The sequence below is a fragment of the Ranitomeya variabilis genome, chromosome 5 (genome assembly GCF_051348905.1).
Source record: "Ranitomeya variabilis isolate aRanVar5 chromosome 5, aRanVar5.hap1, whole genome shotgun sequence".
In the NCBI taxonomy this organism is placed as follows: domain Eukaryota; kingdom Metazoa; phylum Chordata; class Amphibia; order Anura; family Dendrobatidae; genus Ranitomeya; species Ranitomeya variabilis.
Genome location: NC_135236.1, coordinates 488,826,495 through 488,849,555, shown reverse-complemented (window position 1 = coordinate 488,849,555; position 23,061 = coordinate 488,826,495). Strand labels below are relative to the sequence as shown.

Here is a 23,061-nt window from a genome sequence, read left to right as displayed (position 1 = left end):
TGAGCCCGCACCCCGCCGGCCCGGCTCCTGAGCCCGCACCCCGCCGGCCCGGCTCCCAGCCCACACCCCGCCGGCCGGCTCCAAGCTTTCCCACTGTTCCCGCCGCTTCCAGTTTTGTGAGGAAGGAGCCGCGTCTACAGGAAGTGACTGTAACTGCGCATCATTAACTCTTCCATCCCCGCGCAGATAAGGCGCCTGCTGTAGATCTTCTCGCTGCCGTACGTCCGGTGATGAAGAGGTTACTAAACAAAGTGATCATGTCATGATTCCGGGGCATGCCGGGAGTTGTAGTCCGTAGCCCGTGGTTGCAGCAGAATGTGAACAAGCAGCTGTAGTTACAGGTGAGGCTGTGCTTTGTGTGCTGTGGAGGGGTAGTGCGGTGTGTGCTGGTGCTGAGGCGTAGGACTACAAGTCGCATAGTTTTGTCCCCAGTTGCCGGGTAGTACTTCCTCATGCTGGACGGGCCATGTTAGGAGTTGTCAGTGTATACCGAGGGTTGTCACACTGAGGGCTCCGTGTCCCTGTGCAATAGCAGTGTATGGGCACAGTGCAGTGCAATAGGCTGGACAGTCCTGCGTGTCAGGAGAGGTGGGAACTCCCTGCTGGCAGTGCCCGGACCCAGCAATCATACCTGAGCCTTCTGTATAGGGTGTAAGTACAGGAGGTATACGCCTAACCATGGCCACAGTCTGGGGGGCTGCTCTATATAGGGTGTAAGTACAGGAGGTATACGCCTAACCATGGCCACAGTCTGGGGGGCCGCTCTATATAGGGTGTAAGTACAGGAGGTATACGCCTAACCATGGCCACAGTCTGGGGGGCCGCTCTATATAGGGTGTAAGTACAGGAGGTATACACCTAACCATGGCCACAGTCTGGGGGGCTGCTCTATATAGGGTGTAAGTACAGGAGGTATACACCTAACCATGGCCACAGGCTGGGGGGCCGCTCTGTATAGGGAGTAAGTACAGGAGGTATACGCCTAACCATGGCCACAGGCTGGGGGGCCGCTCTATACAGGGTGTAAGTACAGGAGGTATACGCCTAACCATGGCCACAGGCTGGGGGGCCGCTCTATACAGGGTGTAAATACAGGAGGTATACACCTAACCATGGCCACAGTCTGGGGGGCCGCTCTGTATAGGGTGTAAATACAGGAGGTATACGCCTAACCATGGCCACAGGCTGGGGGCTACTCTGTATAGAGTGTAACTACAGAAGGTATACGCCTAACCATGGCCACAGTCTGGGGGGCCGCTCTGTATAGGGTGTAAATACAGGAGGTATACGCCTAACCATGGCCACAGGCTGGGGGGCTGCTCTATATAGGGTGTAAGTACAGGAGGTATACGCCTAACCATGGCCACAGTCTGGGGGGGGGGGCGCTCTATATAGGGTGTAAGTACAGGAGGTATACGCCTAACCATGGCCACAGTCTGGGGGGCCGCTCTGTATAGGGTGTAAGTACAGGAGGTATACGCCTAACCATGGCCACAGTCTGGGGGGGCGCTCTATATAGGGAGTAAGTACAGGAGGTATACGCCTAACCATGGCCACAGTCTGGGGGGGCGCTCTATATAGGGAGTAAGTACAGGAGGTATACGCCTAACCATGGCCACAGTCTGGGGGGCCGCTCTGTATAGGGTGTAACTACAGGAGGTATACAACTAACCATGGCCACAGTCTGGGGGGCTGCTCTATATAGGGTGTAACTACAGGAGGTATACACCTAACCATGGCCACAGTCTGGGGGGGGCGCTCTATATAGGGTGTAAGTACAGGAGGTATACGCCTAACCATGGCCACAGTCTGGGGGGCCGCTCTGTATAGGGTGTAACTACAGGAGGTATACACCTAACCATGGCCACAGGCTGGGGGGCTGCTCTATATAGGGTGTAAGTACAGGAGGTATACACCTAACCATGGCCACAGGCTGGGGGGCTGCTCTATATAGGGTGTAAGTACAGGAGGTATACACCTAACCATGGCCACAGGCTGGGGGGCCGCTCTATATAGGGTGTAAGTACAGGAGGTATACACCTAACCATGGCCACAGTCTGGGGGGGGGCGCTCTATATAGGGTGTAAGAACAGGAGGTATACGCCTAACCATGGCCACAGTCTGGGGGGCCGCTCTGTATAGGGTGTAAGTACAGGAGGTATACACCTAACCATGGCCACAGGCTGGGGGGCTGCTCTATATAGGGTGTAAGTACAGGAGGTATACACCTAACCATGGCCACAGTCTGGGGGGCCGCTCTATATAGGGTGTAAGTACAGGAGGTATACACCTAACCATGGCCACAGTCTGGGGGGCCGCTCTATATAGGGTGTAAGTACAGGAGGTATACACCTAACCATGGCCACAGTCTGGGGGGCCGCTCTGTATAGGGTGTAAGTACAGGAGGTATACGCCTAACCATGGCCACAGTCTGGGGGGCCGCTCTGTATAGGGTGTAACTACAGGAGGTATACACCTAACCATGGCCACAGGCTGGGGGGCTGCTCTATATAGGGTGTAAGTACAGGAGGTATACACCTAACCATGGCCACAGTCTGGGGGGGGCGCTCTATATAGGGTGTAAGTACAGGAGGTATACGCCTAACCATGGCCACAGTCTGAGGGGGGGCGCTCTATATAGGGTGTAAGTACAGGAGGTATACGCCTATCCATGGCCACAGTCTGGGGGGGCGCTCTATATAGGGTGTAAGTACAGGAGGTATACGCCTAACCATGGCCACAGTCTGGGGGGCCGCTCTGTATAGGGTGTAAGTACAGGAGGTATACGCCTAACCATGGCCACAGTCTGGGGGGGGGGGCGCTCTATATAGGGTGTAAGTACAGGAGGTATACGCCTAACCATGGCCACAGTCTGGGGGGCCGCTCTGTATAGGGTGTAAGTACAGGAGGTATACGCCTAACCATGGCCACAGTCTGGGGGGGCGCTCTATATAGGGAGTAAGTACAGGAGGTATACGCCTAACCATGGCCACAGTCTGGGGGGCCGCTCTGTATAGGGTGTAACTACAGGAGGTATACAACTAACCATGGCCACAGTCTGGGGGGCTGCTCTATATAGGGTGTAACTACAGGAGGTATACACCTAACCATGGCCACAGTCTGGGGGGGGCGCTCTATATAGGGTGTAAGTACAGGAGGTATACGCCTAACCATGGCCACAGTCTGGGGGGCCGCTCTGTATAGGGTGTAACTACAGGAGGTATACACCTAACCATGGCCACAGGCTGGGGGGCTGCTCTATATAGGGTGTAAGTACAGGAGGTATACACCTAACCATGGCCACAGGCTGGGGGGCTGCTCTATATAGGGTGTAAGTACAGGAGGTATACACCTAACCATGGCCACAGGCTGGGGGGCCGCTCTATATAGGGTGTAAGTACAGGAGGTATACACCTAACCATGGCCACAGTCTGGGGGGGGGCGCTCTATATAGGGTGTAAGAACAGGAGGTATACGCCTAACCATGGCCACAGTCTGGGGGGCCGCTCTGTATAGGGTGTAAGTACAGGAGGTATACACCTAACCATGGCCACAGGCTGGGGGGCTGCTCTATATAGGGTGTAAGTACAGGAGGTATACACCTAACCATGGCCACAGTCTGGGGGGCCGCTCTATATAGGGTGTAAGTACAGGAGGTATACACCTAACCATGGCCACAGTCTGGGGGGCCGCTCTATATAGGGTGTAAGTACAGGAGGTATACACCTAACCATGGCCACAGTCTGGGGGGCCGCTCTGTATAGGGTGTAAGTACAGGAGGTATACGCCTAACCATGGCCACAGTCTGGGGGGCCGCTCTGTATAGGGTGTAACTACAGGAGGTATACACCTAACCATGGCCACAGGCTGGGGGGCTGCTCTATATAGGGTGTAAGTACAGGAGGTATACACCTAACCATGGCCACAGTCTGGGGGGGGCGCTCTATATAGGGTGTAAGTACAGGAGGTATACGCCTAACCATGGCCACAGTCTGAGGGGGGGCGCTCTATATAGGGTGTAAGTACAGGAGGTATACGCCTATCCATGGCCACAGTCTGGGGGGGCGCTCTATATAGGGTGTAAGTACAGGAGGTATACGCCTAACCATGGCCACAGTCTGGGGGGCCGCTCTGTATAGGGTGTAAGTACAGGAGGTATACGCCTAACCATGGCCACAGTCTGGGGGGGGGGGCGCTCTATATAGGGTGTAAGTACAGGAGGTATACGCCTAACCATGGCCACAGTCTGGGGGGCCGCTCTGTATAGGGTGTAAGTACAGGAGGTATACGCCTAACCATGGCCACAGTCTGGGGGGGCGCTCTATATAGGGAGTAAGTACAGGAGGTATACGCCTAACCATGGCCACAGTCTGGGGGGCCGCTCTGTATAGGGTGTAACTACAGGAGGTATACACCTAACCATGGCCACAGTCTGGGGGGGCGCTCTATATAGGGAGTAAGTACAGGAGGTATACGCCTAACCATGGCCACAGTCTGGGGGGCCGCTCTGTATAGGGTGTAAATACAGGAGGTATACACCTAACCATGGCCACAGTCTGGGGGGCCGCTCTGTATAGGGTGTAAATACAGGAGGTATACACCTAACCATGGCCACAGTCTGCGGGGTCGCTCTATATAGGGTGTAAATACAGGAGGTATACACCTAACCATGGCCACAGTCTGGGGGGCCCTTCTGTATAGGGTGTAAATACAGGAGGTATACACCTATCCATGGCCACAGTCTGGGGGGCCGCTCTATATAGGGTGTAAATACAGGAGGTATACACCTAACCATGGCCACAGTCTGGGGGGCCGCTCTGTATAGGGTGTAAATACAGGAGGTATACACCTAACCATGGCCACAGTCTGGGGGGCCGCTCTGTATAGGGTGTAAATACAGGAGGTATACGCCTAACCATGGCCACAGGCTGGGGGCTACTCTGTATAGAGTGTAACTACAGAAGGTATACGCCTAACCATGGCCACAGTCTGGGGGGCCGCTCTATATAGGGTGTAAATACAGGAGGTATACACCTAACCATGGCCACAGTCTGGGGGGCCGCTCTATATAGGGTGTAAATACAGGAGGTATACACCTAACCATGGCCACAGTCTGGGGGGCCGCTCTGTATAGGGTGTAAATACAGGAGGTATACGCCTAACCATGGCCACAGGCTGGGGGCTACTCTGTATAGAGTGTAACTACAGAAGGTATATGCCTAACCATGGCCACAGGCTGGGGGCTACTCTGTATAGAGTGTAACTACAGAAGGTATATACCTATCCATGGCCACAGTCTGGGGGGCCGCTCTGTATAGGGTGTAAATACAGGAGGTATACACCTAACCATGGCCACAGGCTGGGGGCCGCTCTGTATAGGGTGTAACTACAGGAGGTATACACCTAACCATGGCCACAGTCTGGGGGGCCGCTCTATATAGGGTGTAAATACAGGAGGTATACACCTAACCATGGCCACAGTCTGGGGGGCCGCTCTATATAGGGTGTAAATACAGGAGGTATACACCTAACCATGGCCACAGGCTGGGGGCCGCTCTGTATAGGGTGTAACTACAGGAGGTATACACCTAACCATGGCCACAGTCTGGGGGGCCGCTCTATATAGGGTGTAAATACAGGAGGTATACACCTAACCATGGCCACAGTCTGGGGGGCCGCTCTGTATAGGGTGTTAGTACAGGGGTATACGCCTAACCATGGCCACAGTCTGGGGGGCCGCTCTGTATAGGGTGTAAATACAGGAGGTATACACCTAACCATGGCCACAGTCTGGGGGGGCGCGCTCTATATAGGGTGTAAGTACAGGAGGTATACACCTAACCATGGCCACAGTCTGGGGGGCCGCTCTGTATAGGGTGTAAATACAGGAGGTATACACCTAACCATGGCCACAGTCTGGGGGGCCGCTCTGTATAGGGTGTAAATACAGGAGGTATACGCCTAACCATGGCCACAGGCTGGGGGCTACTCTGTATAGAGTGTAACTACAGAAGGTATACGCCTAACCATGGCCACAGGCTGGGGGCTACTCTGTATAGAGTGTAACTACAGAAGGTATACACCTATCCATGGCCACAGTCTGGGGGCCGCTCTGTATAGGGTGTAACTACAGGAGGTATACACCTAACCATGGCCACAGTCTGGGGGGCCGCTCTATATAGGGTGTAAATACAGGAGGTATACACCTAACCATGGCCACAGTCTGGGGGGCCGCTCTGTATAGGGTGTTAGTACAGGGGTATACGCCTAACCATGGCCACAGTCTGGGGGGCCGCTCTGTATAGGGTGTAAATACAGGAGGTATACACCTAACCATGGCCACAGTCTGAGGGGGCGCGCTCTATATAGGGTGTAAGTACAGGAGGTATACACCTAACCATGGCCACAGTCTGGGGGGCCGCTCTGTATAGGGTGTAAATACAGGAGGTATACGCCTAAACATGGCCACAGGCTGGGGGGCCGCTCTGTATAGGGTGTAAGTACAGGAGGTATACACCTATCCATGGCCACAGGCTGTGGGGCTACTCTGTATAGGGTGGCTGTGAAGGATGGCTCCACAGAGATCACGCAGAATCCCACCGCTGCCTCCACATGTAGCCAATCTGCACTTCACCTCCCGCACATCACTTTTCCATCAGAAGGATCACACGGTACAGTCTCCTCACCCAACACCTGCGTAACGTTCCTCACCCTCTGGGGACATGTAAGGTCAGCTTGGCACAGTTGTTTCCCAGACACAACATGCCCACACGGGCACGAAAGGGAGAGGATGCGGCCCACACAGTTGCTGACATGGCACCACACTCGCTCACAACCCTGACTGGCCGAGAGGTCCTTTTCACTAGCTCCAGTGAAGCAGAGCCTTGTCAGCCCGGTAGGACTGCCAGATTGTTAGACTGTTAGATATAAGACTGGTCCATTGACGGGATCATATTGGGCCAGAAACCAGCCCCGGTACCATGGAAGGTTAAGCCGAGAACACGTACGTATGGATTTGTGGATCGAGACAAAAGTGCAGTCCAAAGTTAAATTATATATTTAATCGCCTTAAGAGCACACTAGATAATACAGTATATACACGATGGTTACACATATACAATGGTCAGATATGCAAATACAATAGTGTTAGTACAAAGTATGCAGAATATAATAGTTACCAGTCAGGCCTGGCTTATGGAAGGCTGGTGGTCGCCTCTATTCCTTAACTTCCCACATGATATGTCGTCATGACCTACCCAGAATATAAGGAATAGACCGTTCTTTACATTCACATTTAAATCCTTGGGCTCACACCCCTCCTGCCGCCTGGGCTGGACCTTTAATCTCCTCCCCTTGCGGCTAGCAGCTAAAAACTCCAATACCTACGATGGGTTATAACTCCTTAATGGATGGTCCTAGGGAGGCGGTTTTGGTGCCATCAGATCCGGCTATGCCCCTCCTATGTCTTGAGACCAAACACGGCTTCTCTACCTGGGGTGCTAGAACGGACCGAGACTCTGGAAGGCATTAGCTATGTTTTTGGTATCTTGGAAATATACACAATGTATGGCTAGCACATATAGTATCTCCATAACGCCTTATCGAATTCTGTTTTTGGAATGTTTTAGAAGGTTTCTTTGGTAGCTTCGATTCAGCATGACTATATTTCAAGCACGCCTTTGTCCTTGGCTTAGCTGTCTCATTGTGTTACTCACAGCCTTTTGAGGCTTGACCACCTGCTGAGCTAGGTGGCATCTTTCTCCTTGAGGCTTTGAGAATGCTGGATGACCTGCTGAGCCAGGTTTCCTGTCCATGCTGCACAAAGAAAGCGGATTTTATAAACTCATGCCAAATAGAATACAAATGATTGGCATGAAATTATATCTCAAATATTCTTCACAATTGGATATGTCCATGATCTAAGTACAGGAGGTATATGCCTAACCATGGACACAGACTAGGGTGCCCTTCTGTATAGGGCGGGATATGTCTGACTATAGCCACAGGCTGGGGCGCTATTCTGTATAGGGTGGGATATGTCCATGATCTAAGCACATGAGGGTATATGCCTAACCATGGCACCAGGCTGGGGTGCACAACAGAACAGGGCCTTGTGCACTTCAATGATGTGTCTGTAACACAAGCTGTTTTGGAAGCTGCACCCCTGAACTCAAGGGCCCCTGGGCGGCTCTGGACAGATTGCACCACTGGCATGTCCACCCCTGACTACCAGTCTGGAATTGGATGAGCTTGGCTTTGTGGTCCATCCACCAATGGGACCCAGTGTTAGACCTATACCATTCTGTACATAGTTTTCTGTGCAGGGAGCAAGTGGGGAGAGCATCTTATCTGCGCGCATGCCGGAGGTCACAGTAACTCGCCGACGCGGAAGATCCCTGATCGCAGTGCCCATAGAAGGGAGAATGAGGTATGGATTTTTGAGGGGTGCCACAACTGATGTGCATGAGAGGGGGTAGAATTATAATGAAGACAGGAGACAGGGATTTTTACCAGGCACCGTACGCCCCGGAGCCTAAAAGAAATCATTAGTATAAGGGAATAAAATATGATTTCTCAGCAACAAGGCCATTAATATGAGACATACAGGTAGGACTAGTGTAACATTTCTAATATCTGTATGCCCATATTAATAGGTCATATACGTCTTGGGGGGTGGGTGACAGATTCCCTTTAAAGGGATTTAAGATGCGGCAAGGTATTGATTCTGTTAGTATCGCTTTTTTTTCTTTTTTTAAAATACCATTCTGACCATTGTTTACAATTGTTATTATTTATTATTATAGCACCATTTGTTACATGGCGCTTTACATGTGACAAGGGATATACATAATAAAAAACAAGTACAGTAATCTTAAGCAATACAAGTCTCGACTGCTACAGAAGGAGAGAGGACCCTGCCCGCGAGGGCTCACAATCTACAAATGCAAATTTTCAAGTGGCCAACCCCTTTAACTGTATGACGGCAAAATTAAGGAAACAATTTAGAATCTAATGTGTGATTTAAGATTCCAGTTGAAAATCTTTACTGACAGAAAATGTTATAATTTGTTAAAAACAAAATGACATATCAATAGTCAGAGGAAACTAAAATCATTGACCAATTGGGGGCTGGAGTTTACATACAGCTCTGGCAAAAATTAAGAGACCACTGCAAAATGTTCAGTTTGTCTGATTTGTCTCTTTATAAGTGTATTTTTTGAGTAAAATGTAAATTGTTCTTTTATTCCATAAACTACTGACAACATGTCTCCGAAGTTCCAAGCAATAAATTTTGTATTTATTTTCTGAAAATGAGAAATGGTCAAAATAACAAAAAAAAGCATTGCTTGCAGACCTCAAATAATGCAAAAAAGTTTATAATCATTTAGGAACAACAATAATGTTTTAACTCAGGAAGAGTTTAGAAATCAATATTTTGTGGAATAACCATGATTTTTAATCACAGCTTTCATGCGTCTTGGCATGCTTTCCACCAGTCTTTCACACTGCTTTTGGGTGACCTTATGCCACTCCTGGTGCAAAAATGTAAGCAGTTCTTCTTTGTTTGATGGCTTGTGACTATCTATCTTCCTCTTGATTACATTCCAGAGGTCTGGAGATTGGGCTGGCCATGACAGGGATTTGATGTGGTGGACCTTCATCCACACCTTGGTTGACCTAGCTGTGTGGCATGGCGCATTGTCCTGCTGCAAAAAACAGTCCTCAGAGTTGGGGAACATTGCTTGAGCAGAAGGAATAACTGTTTTTCCAGGATAACCTTGTATGCGGCTTGATTCATACGTCCTTCACAAAGAACAACCTGCCCATTCTAGCTTTACATGACTTGAGTCCTGCCTCTAGGAGCCTGTTACGAACTGTTCTTGCTGTGCACTTCACCCCAGCTGCCATTTGCCATTCCTTTTGTAGGTCACTTGATGTCATCCTGTGGCTACTGAGTTACATTCTAATAAGATGACGGTCATCCTGATCAGTGGAGAGTCGCTTTCGCCCTCTGCCGGTCTGTAGCTTTGTTGTCCCCAATGTCTGCTGCTTGACCTTATTGTAATCGACTGCCGTCTTAGAAATTTTAAGGATGGAGGCAACATGACGCTCACTGTGTCCCTCTGCTAGTAAAGCCAGAATTGAGCCCTTTTCCTCACTCAAGACTTTTCTTTTCAACTCCTTTGGCATGGTTAAACTTATTTTTTTCATTCCTATTTTGTGATATTACTAGCACTTGTTTTGCCATCCAGCTTGTCCTATTGCAAGAGGATTGTGAACACCACAGCAGGGTTTTTTATACTATCCTTTGTGAAATACGATTTGGTTCAGGTGATCACCTAATCAGAAGCACATTAAGTAGAATGAGGTGTCCTCTGGTTGGAATTCAACTGACACTAGAATGGGATGGCTATCAGACATGTAGAGAACCTGATTTTTATAAAACTGTGCAGTGGTCTCTTAATTTTTGCCAGAGCTGTATCTCTGAACATTTTGTGAAAAATTAAAATCAAATTGACCAGCATCTCATAAAGTGACTCAGTAGTGTGTATGGCCTAACATGGCTGTATGCACTCTTGAATCTTGACAACCTCTGAATATAGTGCAGATAGGGTCTTAACTGATAATAACGTGGTTTATGAAAAATGAATCCACTCACCTGGTGGGGTTGCACCTAAGCAACGTTTGATACACATATAGCAGCAGCTGCAGGACACGGGTCGCAGGAGGAACCAGCTTAAAATGGAAGCCGGGTGGAGGTTTCACTTATTGCGCTGCCGATGAAGGCTCCTGACATAATAGACTTGGAAGATTATTGCACAGGTTTTACGAGTCAACGTGTTTCGAGGTCATACAGGACCTCGTCATCAAATACATGATGGCCTGATGAAGAGATCCTGCGTGACCTCAAAACGCATTGACTCTTAAAACCTGTGCAATAAATCTTCCAAGTCTGTTATCATGAGCCTTCATCAGCAGCGCAATAAGTGACACTTCCACCCAGTTCCCTGACAACCTCTGGGCATGCTCCCAATCAGTTGGGATAAGCTGGGCTGGACGACTTGGTGTCGCCTTGAGCACTGACAGCACCAACAGATAATACAGATATTGGAGTCTATGACAGCAATCAACACCATCTAATCAACAAATGGGAAACCACTCAAAGGTATATATTTATAAATCCAACAAGGTTTGTAGACATCTGGTATTCAAATATACACAAGAGTGTTCTTAAAAGAAATATCAAAACGTGAACTAGCTTAGTATCCAAATATATTTCTATGCATCAATAGTGGTTGAAAAATACGCTAGCTTAATACTTTAAGATATTTGCATGCCAGCAGTGGTTGGCAAACAAATGATAAGACTAATAAACTGAAATGAATAAAAATTGAGCTGGCATATCTTATATTGTGCGTTTATCCATTAACCCCTTCACCCCCAAGGGTGGTTTGCACGTTATGGACCGGGCCAATTTTTACAATTCTGACCACTGTCCCTTTATGAGGTTATAACTCTGGAACGCTTCAACGGATCCTGGTGATTCTGACATTGTTTTCTCGTGACATATTGTACTTCATGATAGTGGTAAAATTTCTTTGATATTACCTGCGTTTATTTGTGAAAAAAATGAAAATTTGGTGAAAATTTTGAAAATTTCGCAATTTTCCAAATTTGAATTTTTATGCAATTAAATCACAGTGATATGTCACACAAAATACTTAATAAGTAACATTTCCCACATGTCTACTTTACATCAGCATCATTTTGGAACCAAATTTTTTTTTTGTTAGGGAGTTATAAGGGTTAAAAGTTGACCAGCAATTTCTCATTTTTACAACACCATTTTTTTTTTTAAGAACCACATCTCATTTGAAGTCATTTTGAGGGGTCTATATGATAGAAAATACCCAAGTGTGACACCATTCTAAAAACTGCACCCCTCAAGGTGCTCAAAACCACATTCAAAAAGTTTATTAACCCTTCAGGTGTTTCACAGGAATTTTTGGAATGTTTAAATAAAAATGAACATTTAACTTTTTTTCACACAAAATTTAATTCAGCTCCAATTTGTTTTATTTTACCAAGGGTAACAGGAGAAAATGGACCCCAAAAGATGTTATACAATTTGTCCTGAGTATGCTGATACCCCATATGTGGGAGTAAACCACTGTTTGGGCGCATGGGAGAGCTCGGAAGGGAAGGAGCGCCGTTTGACTTTTCACTGCAAAATTGACAGGAATTGAGATGGGACGCCATGTTGCGTTTGGAGAGCCACTGATGTGCCTAAACATTGAAACCCCCCACAAGTGACACCATTTTGGAAAGTAGACCCCCTAAGGAACTTATCTAGATGTGTGGTGAGCACTTTGACCCACCAAGTGCTTCACAGGAGTTTATAATGCAGGACCGTAAAAATAAAAAATCATATTTTTTCACAAAAATGATCTTTTCGCACCCAATTTTTTATTTTCCCAAGGGTAAGAGAAGAAATTGGACCACAAAAGTTGTTGTGCAATTTGTCTTGAGTACGCTGATACCCCATATGTGGGGGTAAACCACTGTTTGGGCGCATGGGAGAGCTCGGAAGGGAAGGCGCGCCGTTTGACTTTTCACTGCAAAATTGACAGGAATTGAGATGGGACGCCATGTTGCGTTTGGAGAGCCACTAATGTGCCTAAACATTGAAACCCCCCCACAAGTGACACCATTTTGGAAAGTAGACCCCCTAAGGAACTTATCTAGAGGTGTGGTGAGCACTTTGACCCACCAAGTGCTTCACAGAAGTTTATAATGCAGAGCCGTAAAAATAAAACAAAAATTTTTTCCCACAAAAATTATATTTTAGCCCCCAGTTTTGTATTTTCCCGAGGGTAACAGGAGAAATTGGACCCCAAAAGTTGTTGTCCAATTTGTCCTGAGTACGCTGATACCCCATATGTGGGGGGGAACCACCGTTTGGGCGCATGGGAGGGCTCGGAAGGGATGGAGCGCCATTTGGAATGCAGACTTAGATGGAATGGTCTGCAGGCGTCACATTGCGTTTGCAGAGCCCCTAATGTACCTAAACAGTAAAAAAAAACCACAAGTGACACCATTTTGGAAAGTAGACCCCCTAGGGAACTCATCTAGATGTGTTGTGAGAGATTTGAACCCCTAAGTGTTTCACTACAGTTTATAACGCAGAGCCGTGCAAATAAAAAATATTTTTTTTTCCACAAAAATTATTTTTTAGCCCCCAGTTTTGTATTTTTCCAAGGGTAACAGGAGAAATTAGACCCTATATATTGTTGTCCAATTTGTCCTGAGTACGCTGATACCTGATATCTGGGGGGGAACCACCGTTTGAGCGCATGGCAGAGCTCGGAAGGGAAGGAGCATCATTTGCAATGCAGACTTAGATGGATTGGTCTGCAGGCGTCACATTGCGTTTGCAGAGCCCCTAATGTACCTAAACAGTAGAAACCCCCCACAAGTGACCCAATATTGGAAACTAGACCCCCCAAGGAACTTATCTAGTTGTGTTGTGAGAACTTTGAACCCCCAAGTGTTTCACTACAGTTTATAACGCAGAGCCGTGAAAATAAAAAAATAAAAAATTTCCCCCCAAAATTATTTTTTAGCCCCCAGTTTTGTATTTTCCCAATGGTAACAGGAGAAATTGGACCCCAAATGTTGTTGTCCAATTTGTCTTGAGTACGCTGATACCCCATATGTGGGGGGGAACCACCGTTTGGGCGCATGGGAGGGCTCGGAAGGGAAGGCGCGCCATTTGGAATGCAGACTTAGATGGAATGGTCTGCAGGCGTGACATTGCGTTTGCAGAGCCCCTAATGTACCTAAACAGTAGAAACCCCCCACAATTGACACCATTTTGGAAAGTAGACCCCCTAAGGAACTCATCTAGATGTGTTGTGAGAGCTTTGAACCCCCTAGTGTTTCACTACAGTTTATAACGCAGAGCCATGCAAATAAAAAATATTTTTTTTTTCCACAAAAATTATTTTTTAGCCCCAATTTTGTATTTTCCCAAGGGTAACAGGAGAAATTGGACCCCAAAAGTTGTTCTCCAATGTGTTCCGAGTACGCTGATACCCCATATGTTGGGGTAAACCCCTGTTTGGGCGCACGGGAGAGCTTGGAAGGGAAGGAGCACTGTTTTACTTTTTCAACGCAGAATTGGCTGGAATTGAAATGGGACGCCATGTCACGTTTGGAGAGCCCCTGATGTGCCTAAACAGTGGAAACCCCCCAATTATAACTGAAACCCTAATCCACACACACCCCTAACCCTAATCCCAACGGTAACCCTAACCACACCTCTAACCCAGACACACCCCTAACCCTAATCCCAACCCTATTCCCAACCGTAAAAGTAATCCAAACCCTAACCCTAACTTTAGCCCCAACCCTAACCCTAACTTTAGCCCCAACCCTAAATGTAGCCCTAACCCAAGCCCTAACCCAAGCCCTAGCCCTAACCCTAATGGGAAAATGGAAATAAATACATTTTTTAAATTTTTTTAATTTTTCCCTAACTAAGGCTACGTTCACATTAGCGTTCTGCGCCGCAGCGTCGGGCGCCGCAGCGTCGCCGCATGCGTCATGTGCCCCTATATTTAACATGGGAGCGCATTGACATGCGTTGCACTTGCGTTTTGCGACGCATGCGTCACTGCGGCGCACGCGTCATGGCGCAGAGGACGCAGCAAGTTGCATTTTTTGTGCGTACAAAATCAAGCAAAAAAAGGACGCATGCGTCGCAAAACGCAGCGTTGTGCATGCGGTGTTCCTGCGTTGTGCGTTGCGTCGCCGACGCTGCGGCGCACGACGCAAATGTGAACGTAGCCTAAGCGGGTGATGAAGGGGGGTTTCATTTACTTTTATAGCGGGTTATTTAGCGGATTTTTATGATTGGCAGCCGTCACACACTGAAAGACGCTTTTTATTGCAAAAAATATTTTTTGCGTTACCACATTTTGAGAGCTATAATTTTTCCATATTTGAGTCCACAGAGTCATGTGAGGTCTTGTTTTTTGCGGGACGAGTTGACATTTTTATTGGTAACATGTTCGGGCACGGGAGATTTTTTGATCGCTTTTTATTCCGATTTTTGTGAGGCAGAATGACCAAAAACCAGCTATTCATTAATTTCTTTTGGGGGAGGCGTTTATACCGTTCCGCGTTTGGTAAAATTGATAAAGCAGTTTTATTCTTCGGGTCAGTACGATTACAGCGATATCTCATTTACATCATTTTTTTATGTTTTGGCGCTTTTATACGATAAAAGCTATTTTATAGAAAAAATAATTATTTTGGCATCGCTTTATTCTGAGGACTATAACTTTTTTATTTTTTCGCTGATGATGGTGTATGGCACCTCGTTTTTTGCGGGACAAGATGACGTTTTCAGCGGTACCATGGTTATTTATATCCGTCTTTTTGATCGCGTGTTATTCCACTTTTTGATTGGCGGTATGAGAATAAAGCGTTGTTTTTTGCCTCGTTTTTTTTTTTTTTTTTTTTTTTTTTAACGGTGTTTACTGAAGGGGTTAACTAGTTATGTAATTTTATAGGTGGGGTCGTTACGGACGCGGCGATACTAAATATGTGTACTTTTATTGTTTGATTTTTTTTTATTTAGATAAAGAAATTTATTTATGGGAATAATTTTTTTTTTTTAATTTATTTAGGAATTTTTTTTTTATTTTTTTTTTTACACATGTGGGATTTTTTTTTTAACTTTTTTACTTTGTCCCGGGGGGGACATCACAGATCATTGATCTGGCAGTGTGCACAGCACTCTGCCAGATCTGCGATCTGCTGTGCAGGGCTGCAGGCTTACCAGCGCCTGCTCTGAGCAGGCACTCGGTAAGCCACCTCCCTCCCTGCAGGACCCGGATTCCGCGGCCATCTTGGATCCAGGACCTGCAGCGAGGAAGGAGGTAGGAGACCCTCGGAGCAACGCGATCACATCGCGTTGCTCCGGGGGTCTCAGGGAAGCACGCAGGGAGCCCCCTCCCTGCGCGGTGCTTCCCTATACCGCCGGTACACCGCGATCATGTTTGATCGCGGTGTGCCGGGGGTTAATGTGCCGGTGGCGGTCCGTGACCGCTCCTGGCACATAGTGCCGGATGTCAGCTGCGATAGTCAGCTGACACCCGGCCGCGATCGGCCGCGCTCCCCCCGTGAGCGCGGCCGATCGTGCTGGACGTACTATTCCGTCCTTGGGAAGTAGGGCCCACCCCACATGGACGGAATAGTACGTCCAATGACAGAAAGGGGTTAAAGGGAACCTGTCACCCCGTTTTTTCAAGATGAGATAAAAATAGCATTAAATAGGGGCAGAGCTGTGCTTTACATTAGTGTATTTTTTGTGCCTTTACTCCCCACCTATGCTGCCGAAATACCTTTGTAAAGTCGCTGTTTTGGGCTGTCACTCATGCTGGTCTGGTCATATGGGCGTGGTGACATCGCTGTTTCTCCCCCAGATCTTGCTCAGCTTTCCGTTGGTGGCGTAGTGGTCTGCGCATGCCCAACAGGCGAATCCACTGTGCAGCTGAAGGAAAAGAGCGCGATCTGCGCTATTCAGCGGTTTATTCGTGGGCGCGGACATCTTCCTGAGGCCGCGCGTGCGCAGATGGTAGTGCTCGGCTTCCCGGGGCTTCAGGAAAATGGCTGCGGGATGCGGCGCGTGCGCAGATGGAGATTGCGGCGGCCATTTTCCTGAAGCCCCGGGAAGCAGAGCACTACCATCTGCGCATGCGCGGCCTCAGGAAGATGTCCGCGCCCACCAATAAACCGCTTAATAGCGCAGATCGCGCTCTTATCCTTCAGCTGCGCAGTGGATTCGCCTGTTGGGCATGCGCTTACCACTACGCCACCAACGGAAAGCTGAGCAAGATCTGGGGGAGAAACAGCGCTGTCACCACGCCCATATGACCAGACCAGCGTGAGTGACAACCCAAAACGGCGACTTTACAAAGGTATTTCGGCAGCATAGGTGGGGAATAAAGGCACAAAAAATACACTAATGTAAAGCACAGCTCTGCCCCTATTTAACGCTATTTTTATCTCATCTTGAAAAAACGGGGTGACAGGTTCCCTTTAAGTGATAATTATCACGCACAAATATATATGCCAACTTTTCTGCTAGGTTATATGAGATCAACTCATGTAATTTGCTATTTCTATTAAGAACACTCTTGTGTATATTTTAATACCAGATGTCTACAAGCCTAGTTGGATTTATGAATTTATACCTTTCAGTGGTTTCCCATTTATTGATTAGATGGTGTTGATTGCTGTCATAGACTCCAACATCTGTATTATCTGTTGGTGCTGTTAGTGCTCTAGACGACACCAAGTACTGTCTGATGATACTAATAATACAGTAGGCCAGTTTTGTGGTACAAGGAATTTACTATCCTTCTTTTTGTCTATCTTGGTTGTATTAGTGTAATTTTAATATACAGTTAGGTCCTTATATATTTGGACAGAGACAACATTTTTCTAATTTTGGTTATAGACATTACCACAATGAATTTTAAACAAAACAATTCAGATGCAGTTGAAGTTCAGACTTTCAGCTTTCATTTGAGGGTATCCACATTAAAATTGGATGAAGGGTTTAGGAGTTTCAGCTCCTTAACATGTGCCACCCTGTTTTTAAAGGGACCAAAAGTAATTGGACAATTGATTCCAAGGCTATTTCATGGACAGATGTGGGCAATCCCTTCGTTATGTCATTCTCAATTAAGCAGATAAAAGGCCTGGAGTTGATTTGAGGTGTGGTGCTTGCATTTGGAAGGTTTTGCTGTGAAGTAAACATGCGGTCAAAGGAGCTCTCCATGCAGGTGAAACAAGCCATCCTTAACCCCTTTACCCCCGAGGGTGGTTTGCACGTTAATGACCAGGCCAATTTTTACAATTCTGATCACTGTCCCTTTATGAGGTTATAACTCTGGAACGCTTCAACGGATCCTGGTGATTCTGACATTGTTTTCTCGTGACATATTGTACTTCATGATAGTGGTAAAATTTCTTTGATATTACCTGCATTTATTTATGAAAAAAAAACGGAAATTTGGCGACAATTTTGAAAATTTCGCAATTTTCCAAATTTGAATTTTTATGCAATTAAATCACAGAGATATGTCACACAAAATACTTAATAAGTAAGATTTCCCACATGTCTACTTTACATCAGCACAATTTTGGAACCAAAATTTTTTTTTGTTAGGGAGTTATAAGGGTTAAAAGTTGACCAGCAATTTTTCATTTTTACAACACCATTTTTTTTTAGGGACCACATCTCATTTGAAGTCATTTTGAGGGGTCTATATGATAGAAAATAACCAAGTGTGACACCATTCTAAAAACTGCACCCCTCAAGGTGCTCAAAACCACATTCAAGAAGTTTATTAACCCTTAAGGTGTTTCACATGAATTTTTGGAATGTTTAAATAAAAATGAACATTTAACTTTTTTCACAAAAAATGTACTTCAGCTCCAATTTGTTTTATTTTACCAAGGGTAACAGGAGAAAATGGACCCCAAAAGTTGTTGTACAATTTGTCCTGAGTACGCCGATACCCCATATGTGGGGGTAAACCACTGTTTGGGCGCATGGCAGAGCTCGGAAGCGAAGGAGCGCCATTTGACTTTTCAATGCAAAATTGACTGGAATTGAGATGGCACGCCATCTTGCGTTTGGAGAGCCGCTGATGTGCCTAAACATTGAAACCCCCCACAAGTGACACCATTTTGGAAAGTAGACCCCCTAAGGAACTTATCTAGATGTGTGGTGATCACTTTGACCCATTAAGTGATTCACAGAAGTTTATAATGCAGAGCCGTAAAAGTAAAAAATCAATGATCTTTTCGCCCCCAATTTTTTATTTTCCCAAGGGTAAGAGAAGAAATTGGATGTCAAAAGTTGTTGTACAATTTGTCCTGAGTACACTGATACCCCATATGTGGGGGGGAACCACCGTTTGAGCGCATGGCAGAGCTCGGAAGGGAAGGAGCGTCATACAGGCGCCCAGTGCTACAAAATTCATGCTGTGTGAATAGAGGCCTACAGTTTACAGAGCCATCTTGGTTCGACTGCGCCCTGCAAGATAAAGTGCAAAAAAAACCCACATATCAATGTATGTAAGGTATTAGTTTATATTGGGGCCTCAATACGTAAGCCGGCAACCCGCGTCAAGGGTCCTTACATTTTGCCGGTCCTACGCTAAACATTGAGTAAAAACTCACAGACACAAAAAGAGGACTTAAAAATCCTCCAGAAAATTGAAAAAAATCACAGAGAAAAAAGCAGAGATGATTACCTGCTGAAGCCTCCAAATAAATGCACCAGCAGGGTGCATCGGACCCAATTAATGATGGCAAAAAATTCTCTATTCACACAGCATGCATTTTGTAGCACTGGGTAGTCCGCCTGTATGTGCGTTACTAATAGGCTGTTAGCCAGATGCTCTGCATTGCCTGTGTGAACAATGCCACATACAGACTATTATCGCTTATCTTTCTGTGCACTAATGCCAAACAGCCAACACTGGGTTGAAAGTGGTTGTTTCATCTGTATTTTTTGCACCTGTTTTTTGCAATCATTAATCGGGTCCGATGCGCCCTGCTGGTGCATTTGTTTGGAGGCTTCAGCAGGTAATCATCTCTGCTTTTTTCTCTGTGATTTTTTTTCAATTTTCTGGAGGATTTTTAAGTCCTCTTTTTGTGTCTGTGAGCTTTTACTCCCGGTATGATAATAAGGCGTTGTTTTCTGCTTCGTTTTTTTTTTTTTTTTTATGGTGTTCACTGAAGGGAAGTGGGACAGTTTTATAGGACGGGTCGTTATGGACGTGGCGATACTAAATATGTGTACTTTTATTGTTTTTTTTTATTATTTAGATAAAGAAATGTATTTATAGGAACAATATATATATATATATATATTTTTATATTATTTTTTTTGGGGGGATATATATATATTTTTTTACACTATAACATTGCCCCAGGGGGGCATCATGTTATAGTGTAAGATCGCCGATCTGACACTTTGCTGTGCACTGTGTCAGATCACCGATCTGACGTTCACAGATCCAGGCTTCCTGGCGCCTACTCTGAGCAGGCGCAGTGAAGCCACCTCCCTGCAGGACCCGGATGCCGTGGCCATCTTGGATCCGGGCCTGCTGCAGGGAGGAGGAGGTAAGAGACCCTCGGAGCAACGCGATCACATCGCGTTGCTCCGGGGGTCTCAGGGAAACATGCAGGGAGCCCCCTCCCTGCGCGATACTTCCCTATACCGCCGGAACACTGCGATCATGTTTGATCGCAGTGTGCCGGGGGTTAATGTGCCGGGGCGGTCCGTGACCGCTCCTGGCACATAGTGCCGGATGTCAGCTGTGATAATCAGCTGACACCCGGCCGCGATCGGCCGCGCTCCCCCCGTGAGCGCGGCCGATAGCATATGACGTACTATCATGTCGGCGGTCATACGGGCCCACCCCACCTCAACGGGATAGTACGTCTAATGTCAGAAAGGGGTTAAGCTGCGAAAACAGAAAAAACCCATCCGAGAAATTGCTACAATATTAGGAGTGGCAAAATCTACAGTTTGGTACATCCTGAGAAAGAAAGAAAGCACTGGTGAACTCATCAATGCAAAAAGACCTGGGCGCCCACGGAAGACAACAGTGGTGGATGATCGCAGAATAATCTCCATGGTGAAGAGAAACCCCTTCACAACAGCCAACCATGTGAACAGCACTCTCCAGGAGGTCGGCGTATCAATAACCAAATCTGCCATAAAGAGAAGACTGCATGAAAGTAAATACAGAGGGTTCACTGCACGGTGCAAGCCACTCATAAGCATCAAGAATAAAAAGGCTAGACTGGACTTTGCTATAAAACATTTAAAAAAGCCAGCACAGTTCTGGAAGAACATTCTTTGGACAGATGAAACCAAGATCAACCTCTACCAGAATGATGGAAAGAGAAATGTATGGCGAAGGCGTGGTACAGCTCATGATCCAAAGCATACCACATCATCTGTAAAACACGGCGGAGGCAGTGTGATGGCTTGGGCATGCCTGGCTGCCAGTGGCACTGGGTCACTAGTGTTTATTGATGATGTGACACAGGACAGAAGCAGCCGAATGAATTCTGAGGTATTCAGAGACATACTGTGTGCTCAGATCCAGCCAAATGCAACCAAACTGATTGGTCGTCATTTCATACTACAGATGGACAATGACCCAAAACATAAAGCCAAAGCAACCCAGGAATGTAAAGGCCTGGCAGAGCATCAAAAAGGAGGAAACACAGCGTCTGGTGATGTCCATGAGTTCAAGACTTCAGGCAGTCATTGCCAACAAAGGATTTTCAACTAAGTACTAAAAATGAACATTTTATGTAAAATTATTTAGTCTGTCCAATTATTTTTGGTCCCTTTAAAAACAGGGTGGCACATGTTAAGGAGCTGAAACTCCTAAACCCTTCATCCAATTTTAATGTGGATACCCTCAAATGAAAGCTGAAAGTCTGAATTTCAACTGCATCTGAATTGTTTTGTTTAAAATTCATTGTGGTAATGTCTATAACCAAAATTAGAAAAATGTTGTCTCTTTCCAAATATATATGGACGTAACTGTATATGTTGAATAAAAACTGTTTTTATTGAATTCTCACATACCTGCTGTACTACGGATATATGCATACCAGTAGCACACTGGACGTAATTTTCTGGGGTTCACTTTCACAAAGACCCTGGTTCTGCTGTTGTATTGATGCACTTCTGCTGCCCAGTCCGGCTTTCATTGTATAATGGTTCATGTCCTCGTATCGGTCCCATGCTCTTGAGTTTGTGCTTGGAAACCCAGCAAACCTTTGCAATGGCACGTATGGAAATACCATCCTGCAGGAGCTTGTCTACCTGTACAATCTGAATGGGCTAAAGCTACCGCCTCATGCTAGCAGTAGTGACAATGGCAGATTCCTTAAGTAGAGCAAAATCAATCCTGAAGAATAACGATAGAATAATTGTCTTTGGTCACCTGCAAAACCATTGTTATTTTTGGTCCAAAGGTGAATAGTGACATCCAATTACTGCACCATTTTAATTCACAATTGTGCGGACATTGGCCCACCGCAGGTGTGTGACACTTTGGCTGCACTACCACTTCTCCACTGTCCCACCTTCTGGCCCTAGACTAATGGGACAGATATTTCTGAAGGTTCATTGACTTGGGGTTCTATTGGGATGTACAAGTGTTCTCTTAATATTTTTGAGCAGCGTCTGTGTTGTCAATTTCATTTACCTTGTCCACGTTCTTTCTCTACAGGTGGCGAGTATTATACTGATTTATGCATTTAACACAAAGTGAATGTATTATTTAGAAATACTAAAAAATAAAAGGAGAAAATGGACGAGAGGGCCAAAAGCTTACTTCTTCAGAATCGAGCAGTGCTCGCAAAGGATATCAGATCCTCATACATCATGGACCATATGATAAGTGATGAGGTCATTACACCACACGAGGAGGAAACTGTGAAAAATAAGGTATGTGACCATTCACTTATTCAGCATCAACATGTCTTATTTTGCCAACGTTCCATCATAAAGCTGCACATTTATTATGATACACAGGCAAAGAAAACCTAAATAAAAACCATTTTCGATCAGTGAGGGTCCACCAATAACCAATCGTAAAGTGTAACCCTGTTCTATGAGCGGCTCCAGTGGTGACGAGTTGTATGAAGTGATGAGTGAACTTTCTCCTCCATCATTGTGTACAACTCTTTTCCACCTTAAAGATAAGGCTAGGTTCACATTGCGTTAATGGGTTAACGCTAACGGACTGCGTTGCACTGCGAAAATGTCGCAATTAACGCCGTGCAACGGGTCCGTTAGCGCACCCATTGATAGCAATGTTATTTTTGCCTGTAGCGCATCGTTAGCGCATGCCATTTTCGGCACGCGCTAGCGATGTGCCTTTCTCTTGTGACGGACCTCGGACGCTGCTTGCAGCGTCCGAGGTGCGCCCGAGGTCCGTTCCT

At 46.4% G+C, this 23,061-nt stretch overlaps 1 protein-coding gene across 1 annotated transcript in view; it reads left to right on the top strand.

The window, feature by feature from the left end:
- The first annotated feature begins 224 nt into the window (after nt 1-224).
- The window catches only part of APAF1 (apoptotic peptidase activating factor 1), a 147,291-nt gene continuing 124,454 nt past the window's right edge, over nt 225-23,061 (top strand). The window contains exons 1-2 of the mRNA XM_077265565.1: nt 225-341; nt 22,347-22,564. Of these exons, the coding sequence (XP_077121680.1) occupies nt 22,427-22,564 (138 nt within the window). The 5' untranslated portion in view covers nt 225-341; nt 22,347-22,426. The remainder of the gene's footprint in view (nt 342-22,346; nt 22,565-23,061) is intronic.